This window comes from Orbicella faveolata, unplaced genomic scaffold (assembly GCF_042242905.1).
Source record: "Orbicella faveolata isolate gen_17 unplaced genomic scaffold, um_ofav_v1 contig_2, whole genome shotgun sequence".
Classification (NCBI taxonomy): domain Eukaryota; kingdom Metazoa; phylum Cnidaria; class Anthozoa; order Scleractinia; family Merulinidae; genus Orbicella; species Orbicella faveolata.
In genome coordinates this window covers 20,016,430-20,035,367 of record NW_028301547.1, presented here as the reverse complement: position 1 = coordinate 20,035,367, position 18,938 = coordinate 20,016,430, and the positions used below count along the sequence as shown (strand labels likewise).

The window sequence follows — 18,938 nt, the reverse complement described above, 5'->3', positions numbered from 1 at the left end:
TGCTGAAAATTGGAAAGATTAGTTCCCCGAACAAGGAACTAGTAATCTTCAATTACAATAAGGAGATCCCACTAAAATAAAATATATCTATATATCTATATATCTATATATCTATATATCTATATATCTATATATCTATATATCTATATATCTATATATCTATATATCTATATATCTATATATCTATATATCTATACCTATATATATATAATGTGGGAGGAAAAACACAAATAAACTACAAGTTCTCCCACATTATATACTTCGCTCTACTCTGATGTATTGAGCACTGTTTTATGAAAATCAAATTTTACACTTTATATATATATAAATCTTCACAAACACCAGCCACAGAAACGATCTTCATGAACTCATATATACTATCACAAATGAAGACAAACTGCACAATTTAGTTGCACAACTATATTTCGACTGCCTACAACAGTCTTCCTCAGGGTGAATGAGCTGTTACAACCGCACGCGTCATTCTACTTTTAAAAGTAACAACCTTGACAAACGCGCGCGCGTAACTAATCTACTGCACGCGCCAACACAAGTACACGATAAGTTATGTGCATCTTGAACGCCTGTTCTGAGCAAAGAAAAAATCATTGTCATTAAGCCCATAAGGGCGCAAAGTGTTCAGTTTATAGGCCCATTGGCCTTCTTTGTCCCTCAGTTCTTCCTCTCCATTCACTCGATCTATCAATTGAATCCTGACATCCCTCAAGCCATCATGTCCGTCCCCACAAAAGTGCTTATGCAAGAAGTCATCCTTCTCTGGCTCTGTTCCATTCAATTTCCCATGTCGTTTCATTCTGGCCTTACGATTATTGAACCTTAAGCGAAACTTCGTTACAGTAGATCCAAAATACTGTAGCGTACAGTTCCTGCAAGTTAGCAAGTAGACTACGTTGCTTGAGGTACAATTGAGGCTATAATTAATGGAATATCTCCTTCCTGTATGTGAGCGCACGAAGTGGTCACTTTCATCGATATAATCGCAGACTTTGCATCTTCTTGACCCACACTGAGAAGTCCCCCGTTGTGTATCCTCTCTGCATCCTCTGCTTACTTTTGCTCTAGCCAGATAGTCTGCCAAACTCTTCGGTTTCCTGAACGCCACCATTGGTACCTGCCCTATCGCTCTCTTACACCTTTCTGAAGACTCCAAAACTGGATGAAGGTCCCGCAGTAACTTGTTTATATTCGGCAACCCAGGATAATAGGTTACCACAAAGGGGGTTCTTCCATTTCTCAAGTGTCCTTTACCTCTAAACGCCTCCACCCTCGTCAAGCGACGGACCCTCCCAATTTGGTTTTCCACAAAGCGTCTATTGTAACCTCTAGCAGTCAAAAAATTACTCAAGTCCCTCACCCGCTTTTCAAAAAACTCCGACTTCGAACAGATTCTTCTCAACCTCAACGCCTGAGCGTATGGTATGCTCATCTTACAACCTCTAGGATGACACGAGCTGTGATGTAGGTATTGGTGACTATCTGTTGGTTTCACAAACATGTCTGTCTCTAATTTACCCGACTTGTTCACCACCCTAACATCCAAAAAATCAATCTCCTCTCTGGACCACTTCGATGTAAATTTGATAGTCCTATGCGCATTATTCAAATAAGCCAAAAACTGCTTTAGCATCTCTTCCCCATCCGTCCATATGATAAATACGTCATCTATATACCGCCACCACACCTGTGGTTTAACCTCCGCGTCCCTAATTAGTTGCTTCTCCAGTCGATCCATGAAAATGTTCGCATAAGAAGGAGCCATTTTCGTCCCTATTGCTGTCCCACGTTCTTGCAAGTAATGCTTACCATTAAACTCAAAGTCACCAATATGTCCTTTGTCCTTCATGATATGGTCTCTCAGATGATCCGCGAGACCATCTCGTGGATCCTACAGCCCTACAACATTCGTGTAGCCCACAAACCTACGACTACGTTACGACACTTACTGACCAACGTGAAAGACAGAGACGAACCTAACGACAGACAGGGAGCAGTTTACAAGATCAAATGCTCCGACTGCCAGGCTTCCTACATTGGTGAGACTGGCAGAAACCTTAACACGAGATTGAACACAAACGAGCCACGAGAAATGGTGATGCCAACAATCACATTGCTGTACATCATCAACTGACAAACCACAACATTGACTGGGACTCTGCTCAGTGCTTAACCTACAGTACAAACTATTCTCAACGACTGACCCTGGAAAGCTGGTACACTAACCTAGAACAAACGCCTCTTAACAGATGTCAACAACTACCGGCGCCTTACAAACGACTTATCCACGACAGAAACGAAACCGACAAACGGACTTCTAACAGACCGACTTAACAATACACGGACCAAAACCGACCTACTTGACTAACAATAGACGGATCGAAACCCACCAATGACTGATGACAAACTTTACACGAGTCTTTCAGCCAATACCATCATGGCTATACTGACCAATCACGTTCAACGGACCAGACTTATAAGATCATCGACTGACAAACACTATTCACTTGACTCTGAAGATGACTTCCGCTCAGGTTGTCGAAACGTCAGTCACCAACAACAGTTCTTTTCAGAACTACACTCACCCGGACGATCACACTATACGAACCATATGAGTTTATCTTCAGCACCAAAGGTCTTAAGTTATTATCGACAAAGTCTGAAATCCTTTCTGTAGGTGTACTGCACCCCGAAATTACTGGTCTTCCTGGGCAACCCGGCTTGTGTAGCTTCGGCAGCAAATAAAACCTTCCCGGTCTCACATCCCCTGACGCTAAAAGGTAATCCCTCGTTTTATCATCAATATGTCCTTTGCCCCAACACTCACGCACTTTTTCATTGATCTTATCAGTAATGTCCTGAGTAGGATCCCTATCCAATGATGTATACACTTCAGAATCACTCAGCTGTCGCTCAGCTTCAGTAACAAAAGCTTCCTTATCCATGACCACCACTGCAGACCCCTTGTCCGCCTGTTTTATAATTATGTCATCGTAACCCCTCAAATTCTGTAATGCTCGCTGTTCATCTCTTGTGAGATTGCGCTGGTGAGTAACTGTAAAATCATGCGATAAAATGGCCTTTTCAAGCGCCTCCACATAAGCTTCTATAGCCAACTCCCTGTTCCTCTCCGGACACCATTTAGACTGATTCTGAAAAGAGGGCATTTCTGAAAAATCCCCATCAACCTCTTCTTCAGAATAAAAAAAACTCTCTTAGCCTGATTCGTCTAATGTACTCCTTTATATCTTTTCTCACGTTATAAACATCAATCCTTTCAGGTGTAGGGCAGAACTTCAAACCCTTTGACAAAAGTGATACTTCAGCGTCCGTGAGTACTCTTTTTGACAAATTTACAACAATATTCGTTCCGGTATCTATCCTACCTCACGTCGATCCCATTCCTCCCTCGAGGTGTCCCATTGTTGACCCTTTCAACTTGAGTAATGTTCCCCACGGACATCTCACCACTTCTAGTAACAGCTTCGGTGTTCACCACACCTTGTCGTTCATTACCCCCCCCCCCCCCCCCATGCTGCTGATAGTACACTATCAATATCACTCTCAATCCCCCTCACATCTATTAACAATAACGGGCAGTCAACAGGTAGAGGGTTCACTCCCGCCAAAGTTTCCTCTGGTGTATCCCCTCACATCTATTAACAATAACGGGCAGTCAACAGGTACAGGGTTCACTCCCGCCAAAGTTTCCTCTGCGGAAACTTACTGCGGAAAGTTACTGCGGAAAGTTACTGCGGGACCTTCATCCAGTTTTGGAGTCTTCGGAAAGGTGTAAGAGAGCAATAGGGCAGGTGCCAATGGTGGCGTTCGGGAAACCGAAGAGTTTGGCAGACTATCTGGCTCGGGCAAAAGTAAGCAGAGGATGCAGAGAGGATACACAACGGGGGACTTCTCGGTGTGGGTCAAGAAGATGCAAAGTCTGCGATTATATCGATGAAAGTGACCACCTCGTAAGCTCACATACAGGAAGGAGATATTCCATTAATTATAGCCTCAATTGTAACTCGAGCAATGTAGTCTACTTGCTAACTTGCAGGAACTGTACGCTACAGTATGTTGGATCTACTGTAACGAAGTTTCGCTTAAGGTTCAATAATCGTAAGGCCAGAATGAAACGACATGGGAGATTGAATGGAACAGAGCCAGAGAAGGATGACTTCTTGCATAAGCACTTTTGTGGGGACGGACATGATGGCTTGAGGGATGTCAGGATTCAATTGATAGATCGAGTGAATGGAGAGGAAGAACTGAGGGACAAAGAAGGCCAATGGGCCTATAAACTGAACACTTTGCACCCTTATGGGCTTAATGACAATGATTTTTTCTTTGCTCAGAACAGGCGTTCAAGACGCACATAACTTATCGTGTACTTGTGTTGGCGCGTGCAGTAGATTAGTTAGCGCGCGCGTTTGTCAAGGTTGTTACTTTTAAAAGTAGAATGACGTGTGCGGTTGTAACAGCTCATTCACCCTGAGGAAGACTGTTGTAGGCAGTCGAAATATAGTTGTGCAACTAAATTGTGCAGTTTGTCTTCATTTGTGATAGTATGTATGTGTGCGTGCGTGCGTGTGTATATATATATTAATCTGCAAAATAAAACTCCTGCAAAAAATGTTCCCCACTGGATTGTGGTTTTGAACCCCATCAACAACTTTGGTCATGAAAAGGTTGGCTTATCAATGTCCAGTAGATAAGAACAATAAAAAGGGCTTAAACTGCATTGTCTTGTATGAAGCTCATAATCATGCACTTTATGATCTTGTCAGTAAAATCAATTTTGTTTTGCAAGAAAAGAAAATCCTACAAGACACATTGGTTCTTCATTGAAGGCTGAGTTTAAATCCTTGAACTATTCAGCTTGCACATTTTGAAGCCCAAAAGTGTTATGGATTCATTTTTTTTCAACCTGAGATTCTTCAACAATTTTGGCTCTAATATGTAAGCCTCACCCTAACTAAATTGTAAGCTGATAATTTCAAAAAAAAAAAAAAAGTTGAATGGTTATAATGACATTTTAATAAATTAAACCACTCAACAAGTTGATAAAGCTACTCAATAATTTTTTTTGTAAATTCACTGCGATCTGGCTAAATCTTATGTAGCATTATCAATAGTAACTCTGCCCTATACATTCTTTTGAGTTTATGATCATCTTTTATTAGGTTGTGGCTAAACAGATGATCACTAGAGGGAGTGGTGGAGCGATAGTTAATGTTTCTAGTCAAGCTTCAATGATTGCTTTGAAAGACCATACCTTGTATTGTAAGCTGTTAGATTTTTTCCTTTTTGATACTTATTTTTCCAATCCTAAAATATTTCTGGATTTAGCTTTTATTTGTACTGTAAACCAATTCAATGAAACAGCATGTTACAATCGTTGTAACAGTCCAAACCTTATCTTTAGTATGATAACACTGAGAATATGTTAGCCATTGAAACAATGGATTCTGCTGCCAGAATCCAATTCTGGACATGGGGTTCAGAGCCACCTTACATTTTCGAGTATTTAAGATGGCTCTGAACCCCATGTACAGAATTTTTTTAAACTTTGAAAAAATTTGCAAATTTGCTTATCAAAATTGCTGTTTTCTGAATAATAATTACTTCAAGCTAAAATTAAGGAAGTTTTGCAGGTCTTACTGTTGCTATGGTAACCTATTGTGTCAAAAATGATAATAATGTGTTCACCATTATTAGGCAGTTTTCTGATATGATATTAGCATCAACTGATAAAGAGCAGTAATAATGACCCACCAAATTCTCTGTCTTGGAAAGTGCTGGAAACTGTTTTGAGCCACCTTAACTCAAGTTTCTTATTCTTGTGCTCAAAGTCCCATTCACAAATTCAAGATGTCAGCAGTCTGGCCCTATATTGTAAAGGGAGTGCCAACCGCACATTCACAAGTTCATTTATGCAATAAAATTCAACAATCAATTCAAATCCACTATGAACTTTGCTAAAACATCTGGCAGTCATCAGAAAGCATATTTAATACTAGTATCACCTATCACTTAGGTTCTACAAAGGCTGCCATGGACATGTTTACAAAATCATTGGCTTTAGAACTGGGTCCTCATAAGGTAAGTAATAATTTATCACAGAGGTATCAACAGGATTCCAACTACATGGAATGACATCTTTCTGCAGGTTATGACATTTTATTAAGTCACAAACTGCACCGTCAATATCAATTGTTTTGCTGCTTTTGATACTGCCAGGAGAGCATACATTTTGGTGTGAGACATTTGACTGAGTGTATAAAATGAGCTCAATGTTTCTTTACTTTGCAGTCATGTTACAAGTGAAAGTTAAGACAACACTGTTCTGTTGCATTTAAATTGTATACTTTGGTCTCTCCATAATATGCCCACTTGCATGTCTCTTTGGTGTCTATGTTAACCAGGTTTCTATAAAATCTTGTTTAAGAAGAAAAAAGTCAATAAATAAAGGAAAACAGCAAGTTGAATAATAAGTTAAGGGTTGCACACTTCTTACCTTTCTATATTTTGGACCTATTTTTTTTTCTGTAAGTTTCAAGATTTTGCTCTATCTGAAAACAATGGCACTCAAACATCAAGAATACTGTCTCTTAACAAATGCTTAAATTGAACTTCTTTGCTCACGTCAAATCACATAAATTAATGTTTTTATCTGGGAGATTCAATTCTGATTCTGGGGACTGGGAGCATGGTTAGACTTTAACCTGGAAATTCACAGATTATGTGAAAGATTTTTCTTTAAATTTAGAACAACTTCTCAGGGTCAATAACTTTTAAATGCTTGTCAGTTATGTTATGAACAAACATTGGTTATTTCAAAAGTCTTTCAATAAATCAATCCTCTGTTTACTAAATGCGCTGAGTAATTTGAGAAACAAAAACTAGTCTCAAATTGCTTTTTGCCATTTTGTGTAACATCAACATTGCTAGTGCTTGCTGAGCTGATATAAAAATTCTCTTTTTCTCCTAGATTAGAGTAAATGCTGTTAACCCTACAGTTGTCATGACAGATATGGGTAGGTTAGGATGGTCTGATCCTGCAAAGGCAAAACCAATGCTTGATACAATACCCCTTGGAAGATTTGCGGGTAAGATGTGAGTTTTTCAATGTTTATGAAACTTTTCAACAATGTTAACATGCTCACAATTGAGCATTTCCAAATTAAAACATATCTTAGAATTGTACATATACAGACAGTGGGGAATTTTTGTTTTTGTTACTCATGATCATGGATATATTATAGTTTGTATAATTGCACATTTTTTATCTTTTTTGTTTACACAACAACTTACTACTTGATCATTGTCAAGACTGTACTTGTAAAACCTGACTAATTAATGAATGTACATGTAAAGTTGTAATGATTGAAATGTTCTAAAAAAAGTAAATGGTAAGGTAAGCATAATTTTAATTCATTTTAATTTGGCTTATTCATAATAAGTTGGCATAAATGTGCAGATGCAATCTAGGTGTTGGTGCGGGTGCTAGATAGAAACTGTGACAAATTTATTAAGTAATATGTAGTTATTCCAAGTAGACATATTCAGAGGATTTTGAAAGAATTGGCACATAGATCAGTACAGATCAATGTTTTAAATTAAATTTTGTACATTGATCAATTATTGATGTACAAAATAATTAGGTACATTTAACTGCTCGGGAGCTACTGAGATTTGATAAAATTTCAAGTGCCTATATTCTATGACAGTATCTAAGAGTCCACCAAAATGTAAAAAAGACTTAAAACGTTTACTTTATTTTTTACAATAATATTAACAAATAAATGACACCAGCCTTCAATTGTCTTTTCTTGCAGAAGTAGAGGATGTTGTTCATTCCATTATTTACCTTCTAAGTGATAAAGCTAACATGATAACTGGAACTATGTTGCCCATTGATGGAGGACGTCTTGTACAATAGATAGAGTGATTAACACCAAGAAGTAGACATTACATTAAGCTGAGAGGAATATCAGAGCAGGAAGGTTTGACTCTCAGTCAAATATATATGTACCAATGGCCACGGCTGGGGTTTAGTGGAGGTCAAGCAAAAATTTCAGAACATCATGTCACAAAATGAATATTTACATGTATGAATTAATTGCAAATTCCACTGATTTAAATATTTTCAAATGAAATTTTTTATGGTTTTCTTATTGTCAACAAACACCTTTGGCGGTGGCAATTAAATAATAAAACCAAATCTTCATTTATTTCTGTTGATTACAAAACATTACTCTTTGGCATCAGCAATTCCCCCTGATGTAACTGCAAAAGTGGCTTCATTTTCTGGAAGATCAGGACTAAGTAGACAAAAAGGATTTCCAATTAATACCTTGGGTCATCAAAAAGGCAGAGTTCAATGCTTCTTATAGCTAGCCAAGTAGCCCAATTATACATTACACTGTAGTTTACACCATTACAGAAGTAAACATTAACAGGGTCTGGTGGTGCATTGGCTTGCCCATCTTTATCTTGCTCTGATAAGAATGCACTGTATCAGTATGGTAAATTTGGGCAAGCTTTACGATGTCATACTATCCTGATGGCTATTAATATTCAGTACATAAAAGTGGCTCTTACTACTGCTGATAGACTATTTTAGTCTCATAAGCAAGTTTGTGTTGGTACCACATTTCATATTGCTATAATGGCTGCAAAAATATTTCTCTGGAATTTTACAAACCTGTCATATATTTTTGCTATTCTTGTTTCTCCTCTACCTTTCCTCAAACTAATGCGAGTTGTTGAGGCATGTGCCAGTATGTGTCCGCCAATTGGTTTCTTGGGGTCAGCTTGAAAACTAAAAAAGAAACGTCAAAGTTGGTATTTTCTTTCATTTCATGTTATTTGATAAGCTCCACATCCTAATTTAAATTATAGGAAAAATGATGGTAAAGGCAATTGATTTACCTCATTGTTGCTGTGTTTGTTTCAACCATCCATACCAGGCAGCCACAGAGGAGATTTAAAAGAAAGTAAGAATAAGTAAGAAATTATGTTAAAGAGAATAGCAAAATTAATATACCGGTAATCTTGCAGAAATGAAACATAAATGACCAATCAACAACAGTTTATTTCTACTACTGTAAATCAGTGAAAACTAAGCACACACCTCCTGGATCTGCTGTCATCTGCCAAGAGGAGAAAACATATGTTATAAGGCATTGTGGAAATTTGTGTTGAATTTGGGCAAACAAGCTATTTTCACAAAAGCTGTACATGTGTTACAAATACAAGTATACAGTGTACAATGGTGTACAGGGATGTTCTGGTAATCTCTGAAATGTTCTTTTACAATAACTGCAGAAATTCTCACATGCTCATTGGCTAATTTTGAGACAGACACATGAATTTATAATTTATTGTAAAAACAAATTGAAGTCAGTTTTTCATGTGTCTGTCCTGTTATTGAGAATGAATTTCGTCATAACATTGTTAAAGTAGTCTACGGATCCACTTGGCCATCGCCTCGTAGATCCACAGCTACTTTGACAATGTTATGACAAAATTCATGATCAATAACAGGACAGACGCATGAAAAACTGATGTCAATTTGTTAAATTTACAATGTATAATAATTCTTTTTTTTTATTTTGAAGTGCCAAATTCTCAAAGCTCTTTTTTTATTAACAGCTGTGCAACAGTGGGTCATGTAATTAGCTGAACTCCACTGACAAAAACTAAGGGCTCTACAAATAATCAGAGCAACCTGGATAAACAAGGATAAAGGTTAAAATTTTCCACTGATTGATAATCATGATGATTGGCATACCTGACATTGACATACCTGATTGGTGATGAAAATTGCAATGTTGAATTCTGTAAAATAGAGCCAAAAAAAAAATGATTGTGGGTATAATTTGCAAATATTTTAAAATCAGTTAATGAATAGTTTCTTTTTTATTTAACTTGGACTTCTGTGAGTTTTGCTTGTTTATTCCATTTTCACATTATGTTTTTACCAATAGGGGAAGATCTCAAAAATTACTTAATCTATATACAGTACAATATATTTGTATTGTCACTGATGAAGATCCATGATTGGTTGGAAAAAAGTAACCTGTGTAAATTAGGTAGAAGCTGTAAAACTGACTCAAGGAATATTGATGTAGCTCACCCTCAGAGAGTTTTTGCAGTCGTGATAACATCTGAGCAAGTTTTTGTTGCCTGTCAGCCAATTCGCCTCTTCCACAAAAATCAACTCTAAAGAGTGCCATTATTGAGTCAATTATCTGATAAAAATAATTAATAACAGACACATAATCTCAGAAATAAAAATTCTTGTAACTTTTATCATGAGAAAGAGACTGATGATACGTCTATATCCTGTGTAGGGTGTTTACAGTTTTGGCGTTTCTGAAGTATAGATATTCTCCAAAAATGTTATTGATTATGTCTTGTTAACCCCAGCATCAAGCTTTAATTGTTCCTGCTTGAGCCACGCCCATCAAAGTTTGCCTGGCGTGTTATTGGAAAGATAGTCTAGGTTCTAGTATGATTGTGACATCACTTCAGGAATGACAAATCTTGCTGTGAAGCTTTTTCTTATGATGCCTCATGTGAAAGTAAGTGGTACCCTTGAAGCATTTGGGTCCCCATGCAAACCGCAGCCCATGGTGGCAATAGCATCAAGAACACTGAACACAACAATGAATCTGTGGACTCTGTCCTCTGGTAGCTGAGAACAACATGAAATGATCAGTTTATCTTATTTTGTTGGAGAATGTGAATCATGAAGATTATGTTTTCATTCTGCTGTTTGGTTTCATGTGCTCTTCCTGATGTAGTCATTAGTCACCAATCTCCCACCACTGGGTCAACCAGGGTGGGTGTGGCTCACACTGGAAATCTAAGGCTTGATTTCATGGTCAGAAGTGTCAAAATTGTAATTTTTGGTGGGGAGATTAATATCTATGCGTCATAGATAAGCTATGGCTGTATGGGTCACTTGGCCCAATGCAGACTTCTGTCTTTGCCTCACAGAAATGCAAAAAGAGTTAAAAACCTGTAGACGATGTAGGAAGTATAACTGTTGTTAACATGTTTGGTACATGCATTTTATTATGTTTTTCATTTACGCATACCATTAGCTTGAATACTCCAGGTTCTTCATGGAACTTTGCAGCCACACTATCCATTAACTCGTACTGATGTTCACCTATGAGTGGAATTATTATGGTCACATTAATTTGTGATAAATGGAATTAATAATAATGATAATGATAACAAATGTTACTATTTATATGATCAGCAAATTTGAAGTAGACTAGTACATATCATTATTGTTGTACATGTTGCTGAGTGGCATGCTGACAGAGCATTGACAAGGTGACCCATGACACTAATATCACTTACTTGTGTATGCTCGGCAGTACAGAACATTGTCCAGCATTGCATTCTGGTCAAGGTTGAATCTGTCTGCAATCTCTCTAAGTCGATCAGGTCGACTGTTACAGTTAATGTAAAGGAGAATGGCCAGAGTGAAATATGAATTTGAATATTATAGGAAACATTAAAGTATTTAGTTCCAATAAACCAGAGTGCAGTTCCTCCTCAAATGTTTGCCGCAATATTCAGAACAGGAAATGCTTGTCTAGTCACTAAGTTAAGAAACAATAAACCGTGTTCAAAGGATACAAAGTGTTCTGTAAAAAGAGTGATGAAGATGGTAATTAATATATCCATGTTGAAGACTGAAAGGCTTGGTTCATTAAATCACACTTGACCTTTTTTCCGATAACTATTGTCTATAGAGTTGATATCATAAAAGCCTATCCATATTGCGATGGCCAAACATTTCATTTTTCCTTTCTGTTGAGCAAGTTCATATTTGTGATTGCAGAAAGTTTAAAAATCTTTCTAATATGTACAATAGGTACCTCTGTATCGATGAAAATTACTTTTCCTCCTGTATAGCCATTTGCTCCAGGCAGCTGTGCTGTAACTGGCAAATAACATGCCACAATAAGCACTTAATGACTGGCCCCAAGGGAAACAGTGAGTTTTGTTTCCCTGAGACCCTCAATGTTCCCTGATGTGAAGCCGAGGGGGAACATTGAGGTCGCAGGGAACAAAACTCACTGTTTCCTGCAGGGCCAGTCATTAAGTGTTTTGTTACACCTCCCAGCTCAAAAGTAGAAAAAACTGCAAAGAAATTGTTGCTTTACGCCGGCTGGCTCACCAATTTGCCGCGGTTTCAAGGAGTGCGACCTGATCACGTGCGAGTTGAAGGTTCATGTTGTTCATGTTGTCATGTTAGTGAGTTTTGACCCACGACACATGAAACATTTTCCTCCAATCAGAAAATGTATTTGAGTTAGGAGGTATAACAACAGCATTTATTGAACACCATCACTGCTATAATCGTGAGTGAAGTTTTTAACTGAATGCTTTCTCTGTTTGGTATCTCACAATATTGATACTGATATGAAAGACTCTACTTCATAACTGAATGTTAAAACTCACCACAGAGTGTATGTGATAGCTGTGTTTTGCCAGTCCTAAATTCTGTTTTAAAACAAAAAAAATCCAAATCTTAGTTTCCAACTTTCAAAATTTACGTAACTTTTAAGTTTCTCAAAGTAGTTGAACATGCATAAAAAAATCTATTTCTGATGCTTATTTGGCCGGGAATTCTTCCAAGATAAGTTTCTAGTCCCTTTTTGACAGCTCCAAGTGCTCCAATGATAACTGGTATCGTTTCCGTTCTCATGCGCCACATTCGGCTTGTTTCGATTTCCAAGTCCTTATATTTGGATAGTTTTTCAGTGACTTTCATGGATGTGTTTCTGTCTGATGGTACTGCCATGTCAATAAATTTACAGGTTTTTGTTTTGTGGTCTTTAATCACTATATCGGGTCTGTTGGCTGTTATTTTCCTGTCTGTGTGTATTGGCATGACCCATAATATCATGACATCCTCGTTTTCTGTAACTGTTTCCGGCTCATGGTCATATCACTTTTCTGCTGTCTTTATATTATAGTTGCGACAGACTTTCCAATGTATATACGTGGCTGCTTTATCGTGTCGGTGGGTATATTCTGTTTTCGCAAGTTCAGGACACCCAGACACGATATGGTCGATTGTTTCGTCGTATTTGTTACACATCCTGCATAGGGGGCTAGTACCATCTTTGATAATGCTGGCGTGGTATGATCTGGTAGCTAGGCTTTGGTCTTGGGCTGCAATTATGAATCCTTCCGTTTCTGCCTTCAGTCCACTGCTTTTGAGCCACTGGTTGGTTTTGTGGTGGTCAACATCTGCTTCCTTTATTCTCTTTGGGTATCTTCCATGGAGGGCTTTGTCCTCCCATTGCTTTGTTAATTTTTCTTGGCTCTTATTTCGTGCTATTTGTTTGGTTCTCTTTGCATATTTGGTGGTTTTTTCTTCTGCTTGTTTGTCTGGTATTGTTAGGTCTAGTTCTTGTTTGAATTGTTCTGCTTGCCTTTGTATAGAGTACAATTTCTTTCTGCCATCATGTTCTTGCACTAGTTCGATTAGGGCATCATCAGTGTTCTTTAGGTATGTATCGAGCTCTATTGTGGTTGTTTTGTAAGAGGCTTCTAATTGGGTAAGACCCCTACCACCAGCATTTCTTGGGAGGTAGAGTCTGTCTACACCTGCTTTTGTGTGATGCATTTTTGATAGGGTGAGTAGTTTTCTTGTTTTTGTGTTTAACCTCTTGATTTCACTCATCTTCCAGTCGATTATGTTAAAACTGTAGGTCACCACTGGGATAGCTAAGGTGTTGATTGCCTCAAATCTATTGGCAGCATTGAGCTCCGTTTTTAGGCCCATCCTTACTCTGCGGTAGTATTCCTTCCTCACTTTTTCTTTCATCTTGGCATGCTGTATACCATCACCTTCATCCACGCCAAGGTATTTATATGTGTTCTCTTGGTCTAGTTCCTTGATACAGGTGTCAATGTCAAGTTGTAGATCGGAAGTTTCTGTCAGCTTTCCTCTTTTGAATTTAGCTTTAGCGCATTTGTCCAGCCCGAATTCCATCTTTATATCATTACTGAATGTCTTTACAATATTGAGTAGGCCGGTTTGCTGGCTGTCACTTTTTGCATATGTTTTTAGGTCATCCATATAAAAGAGGTGGCTAATTGTTCTACCCTGGGCTTCATACCCATAAGTGGTTGCCTTTAGTAATGAGCTCAGTGGAGCAAGGGCAAGACAGAATAGGAGTGGAGAGAGAGAGTCTCCTTGAAAGATTCCACTTTTGATATTGATAGGCCTTGATGTCATTGACTCTTCAGCGTGGTTGAGGTGTAAAGGTGTCTTGCAACATTTCATGCTTTCTGTGATAAAGTTGACAGTCACAGGGCAGATGATCTTATAGACTTCCATGCACTTTATTATCCACGTGTGAGGTACACTATCAAATGCTTTCTTTTATTATTATTATTATTATTATCATCATCATTATTATTATTATTTATATTTTACTATATGCTAATTACTATTATTCCGATCACTAAATTTTGATTACTACGCTTATAAGTTATGTTACCTCCAAAAACCTCTGTTATTGACATGCTTTCCATTCCTCCTGCAATAATTGTTTTTTTTAAGAGACTGAATGTATGAAATCAAGCCAAAGCATTTAAGATCACAAGAATACACAACAAATTAAATAAAAAATTGAAACATACCTCCAAGAAGTTTGCTGTAACAAAAAAAATATGGAGAGGCTGTTACTACATTTGCCTTTGGCGATCTTTTGCAGTCTTTAACGAGAGTATCTAATAAGTTATTTGAACATTAACTGTCCTTACTCTAGCTCAGTACTTCCAGTAGAAATCCGGAAAACCATTTTCCTCATGTCACTATACTCCAGAGCTGTAACAAAGCCAGCATTCTGTAAGATGAAGGGTAGAAAATGAAAAGTCAAAGTATAACAGGAAGTGAATGGATTTTTGACAAATTTACATTTTCAACAATTTCAAAGTTCATAAAACACTTACAGCAAGCTTGGCAGCGGCTTCCTACAAGGAAAATGTTTCATTTTAAGTTAGTATGAAAAGAGCCAGTTAATAGGCCTTATGCACAATAGCCGCCATTATGGTTTTCCTGTTATAAAATTATGCAAATTAGCCATGTGGTCTGCCAGGGAGGGGAAACATTGGATACAGATGTTTCTTGAGAATTCCACTTGTCCCAGTAGTGAAACCTCAAATGTTTCTGCCAAAATGACTTTCGGAGCCGAATCATGGAATATTGATTTCATCATTTTTGTTAATGGATATCTTCACTTGTCAACTTTACTAGTCATTTGGTTTGTAGATATGCAACCAAAATATATTGCCTGAAGTTTAGAGTATTTTTTACTAGTGTACTAAAACCAAAGCATGGGTATGTAATCTCTCTCAGAAATAATAGGAAACCAGTTGAAATTTGCTGATTTTAATGTATCTGTCCGCTCAGAAATCACGTGCCCAATTTTACTACTTTTTTTTAAATATGAAAACAAACAATGGTGGCGCTATTGTGAATAAGGTCTATTATTAAGTAAATAAATTAATAAATCTGATAATAAATAAATAATCAATAAATCTGACAAAGGTCAGACAAAATGTGTGGCCTCAAAATTTCCATACCTACACCATGGAATGTTATTGCAATTTCTGAGAGGGTGGGGATCTCCAAAGCCAAAAGTTTTAAAGCAATGTATTTAGATGGAATTTCAGGAGGGGCGGACTTCAAACCAAATAACCTTGTAGGGGGATGGATATTTTCTGGAATAACACGTACAGTTGGACCTTTACTTCATATGCAGTTTGTGAACCGACAATTATGAATTATTATCTTTGTTGTAAAATTCTATCAAAGTAGAATTTAGGAAGTATCGTTATACACTGTGTTATATTGTTCATGTCACCTTTATTTTCTCCATTTTTGCTTCCGATATTCCTTTTATTTGGCACATTTTTCGCCTTGTAGTCATCTGCACTCCCTATAGAAATTATATTAATCAACGCAATTCAATTCAGTGAAAATTTCCCTCTTGTTTAGCTTAGTTTAGTTAACCTTATTCTAAAATTTCAAGTTTCATCATACAAACAGACGAACATAATCTTACCTTGACAGTGCATATTCCAGCTGACTTGAGCTTTTTTATATCGGCAACATTCTTGAAAAACAGTCAATTATTCATTAGATTCTAGCGAAGGACAATAATATAACGAACGCGGTGAAAAACAGGATTGGCTGAGTACTCACAATTCCGTGGTTCTGAAGAAGGTCTATATCCTGATAAAATGATTCCTAATAGACAAAGAAAAATTTTTTTCGTCAACGGATTTACTCATAACCACATACTTGTTGAATGGACAAACATTTTTACGACGTTTTTATTTAAGTTTCCCTCTTCCACGGTCCAAAGTCACACAAGTTGAGGTGTGTATAAGCCAGCGGTTTTCAACTGGTTTCTCTTTGAATAATCAAAAATCCTTACCTCTTCTTGATCGCTTAACTCCTCCTCAACTACTTGGTCACGAGCAGAAGCAGTTTCCATCATCTTTGAGTTTCGTTAGGTTTTGTTTAGCTTAGTAAACTACAAGACTTCAGCTTTATTCAGCCCTGTGAACGATTGAAAAGTGCTTCATTTCTGCGAAAATGTGCGCCTAAATATTTACCCGCAGACCTTGTTAAATCAATTGAGTTTTGCACAATGTAATCAGTAACCCATTCCTGGTTTACTTACCTTTAAGAAGAAAACTAACCCTCAAAAAAGTGAGAATGTCGAGCCGTTCAAGCCACTAACTACACGGAGGTAACGAGAAAAACTTGCGTTGTTGACTGCGCGCGGTATTATGAATTTTTCCCGCGAAAAGTTAGCCGCGGGCGCGCACAATTATTTCCCGCTATTTTCAAACCTGTAGTCGAGGCAAAACCCGCAAATGGTCCCGCAAATGACAAAGGAAGCTGACGTTTTGAGCTTTTCAGATAATTTTTCCCAAACTGCTTGATACATCAACTTTGTCCTCTTCGTGTGAACGGCAAAAAAAAATTGAAAACGGTCGAGAGAGATGGGCTCTAGGAGGGCTCTAGCGGTTCGCGAATACGTGGAAATTTGATTGCGAAATTTCTGCTCTTTCACGTATGAAAGGTTCCACCTCATCATATCACAACGCTCGGACATTTTTGGGGAAAATTATTTTGTTTAATCTAAGGCACTTCTATGATTACGTTTTAAGCTTTTAGTAACAAATTTGTTGTGAAATAATTCCAACACTAAAGAAAATTCAAGTTCGTTTCTGTCGTGTTTATTTTGCTTTTATTCATGTATATATATTCAAATACCGCTTTCCAGACCTTTCATGTATCTTCCTTTTGAAAATATTTTCAAGGTAAACCCTTTTCAAAACTTTTCAAATTCCCCAGAAAAAATATGGGCGCTTAAAATACGCACGCGCCATTTTTTTTTTAAATAAAAAAATTCAAAGTTAAATATTTCAACAAGTACTTTGCTTATTTGTAATAATATTTCATTTGAAAGTCAAATATATGATAGTTTATTTGCATTTTGTAGTAAATATTCTCACTCAAAATAAATCATCATAACTGTTCTTTTGTAGTTTATTTTCTCTTTATTCTTCTCTTGTTTACTTACAAGTCAACAATTACTTAATTAAGATGATTTCTGCGGAACATCCGAGCTATAATGGCAAGAACTGAAAAAGTTACCAAAAAACCTCATAGCATGGTAATAGTTTGAATAAAGGTAAGAAGAACTCATCGAGATTTAAGCTCTCAAGCTGACCCCGCGAGAGAACTTGAAGTTATCCATATTTCAATGAAAACGGACGTTTCACGTTAGTTGAAAAAAACAATAACACGCGAATTAAGCATTCTTACGAGGTTTGACATTAAATTTCTCGAGAATGCTTGGGGATTTAATCGCGGGATCACCTAGAGAAATAAATTACAGTGAGATGTTTTAAGTAGTATTCAAAAAATTACTGTACTGTGAGTAGATTTTTAGTAAATAATTTTTGCACTTATTGCTCGAACTTTGAGCGGAATCCGTCTTAATTAAAAATTGGTAAAAAGGAATTAAATGGTTGTCACTGGCTAAAAATATGGTTATCGGACGTTTCGGCCACTACTGTTGCCTTCTTCAGCAAAAGATGGAAAATGCAAATGTTAAACGGCGTCCTGCTAGAATATGTAAAAGATGTGTGATAAAACTAAATGAGCAATAGTCTCTAGAGTATTCTTAATGAGTGTAAAAATTCTTAATGCCATTGTACACGTTCGGTAGCGCTATGTGTTAGTTTATAGCGTTCCTGTCTCGCACGGAAATGCCAAGCTTCAAGAATTAGTCTTTGTTTCCATACTGATGATCTGTCGACAATTTCAACGTTCTCCAAATCTATTTGGTGACCGTTGAGCATATGGTGTTTGGCCAATAAAGAGTTTTTGTCCAATGTTGCTATAGCTTTTGCGTGTTCTTTCATACGTGTTTTTAACGCGCGTGATGACTGACCAACATAAACACAGTCACAATCTTTACATTTGATCTTGTAAACAATGCCTCTGGAAGCCTCTTTCTCGATCTTGTCTTTAGGTTTTTTGAGTATGTTCGAGATGGTACGAATAGGTTTATGGGCGACCTTGATATTGAAACCTCGAAGAACGTTTGCGACTCTTTCGGAAAAACCTTTGGCGTAGGGGAGGATGACAAAACCACGATGGTCGGTATCATTCGTTCCTTGTTGTCTACTCCGTTGGCGGCCATTGTGAATGAAATTTACACAGGATGAGGAAAGATGAACTGATGAACTGATGAACTGATGAAAGATGAACTGGTTAAGAAATATTCACTTTTCACGACTCTCGGCCGTTTTGCTTTGGGAGTTCACTGTTGCCATAATTCGTCGCATCAAAC

General features: G+C 37.3%; 3 protein-coding genes across 4 annotated transcripts in view; 1 reads left to right on the top strand and 2 right to left on the bottom strand.

The window, feature by feature from the left end:
* The window catches only part of LOC110048548 (L-xylulose reductase-like), a 30,680-nt gene extending 12,199 nt beyond the window's left edge, over window positions 1–18,481 (top strand). For both annotated transcript variants that reach the window (XM_089290172.1, XM_020754313.2), the window contains 4 exons: window positions 5,199–5,298; window positions 6,053–6,117; window positions 7,007–7,124; window positions 7,854–18,481. In XM_089290172.1, coding sequence (XP_089146298.1) covers window positions 5,199–5,298; window positions 6,053–6,117; window positions 7,007–7,124; window positions 7,854–7,957 — 387 coding nt within the window. In that variant the 3' untranslated portion in view covers window positions 7,958–18,481. The remainder of the gene's footprint in view (window positions 1–5,198; window positions 5,299–6,052; window positions 6,118–7,006; window positions 7,125–7,853) is intronic.
* On the bottom strand, window positions 8,270–16,573 carry LOC110048533 (meiotic recombination protein DMC1 homolog). The gene is made up of 19 exons (XM_089290173.1): window positions 16,503–16,573; window positions 16,268–16,312; window positions 16,128–16,178; window positions 15,927–16,001; window positions 15,013–15,033; window positions 14,824–14,906; window positions 14,701–14,714; window positions 14,559–14,597; window positions 12,505–12,546; window positions 11,919–11,983; window positions 11,677–11,684; window positions 11,395–11,486; window positions 11,124–11,197; window positions 10,157–10,271; window positions 9,827–9,858; window positions 9,152–9,170; window positions 8,950–8,959; window positions 8,723–8,839; window positions 8,270–8,339 (listed from the first exon to the last, which is right to left on the bottom strand). Exons 1-19 carry the CDS (start codon window positions 16,563–16,565, stop codon window positions 8,270–8,272), a joined length of 1,035 nt encoding a protein of 344 aa, XP_089146299.1. The 5' UTR covers window positions 16,566–16,573.
* Window positions 12,607–14,106, bottom strand: LOC149112342 (uncharacterized). Its single transcript, XM_089288801.1, has 2 exons — window positions 13,168–14,106; window positions 12,607–12,614 (listed from the first exon to the last, which is right to left on the bottom strand). The coding sequence occupies exons 1-2, from the start codon at window positions 14,045–14,047 to the stop codon at window positions 12,607–12,609; spliced, it is 888 nt and encodes a 295-aa protein (XP_089144927.1). The 5' UTR covers window positions 14,048–14,106.
* Window positions 18,482–18,938: the final 457 nt, after the last annotated feature.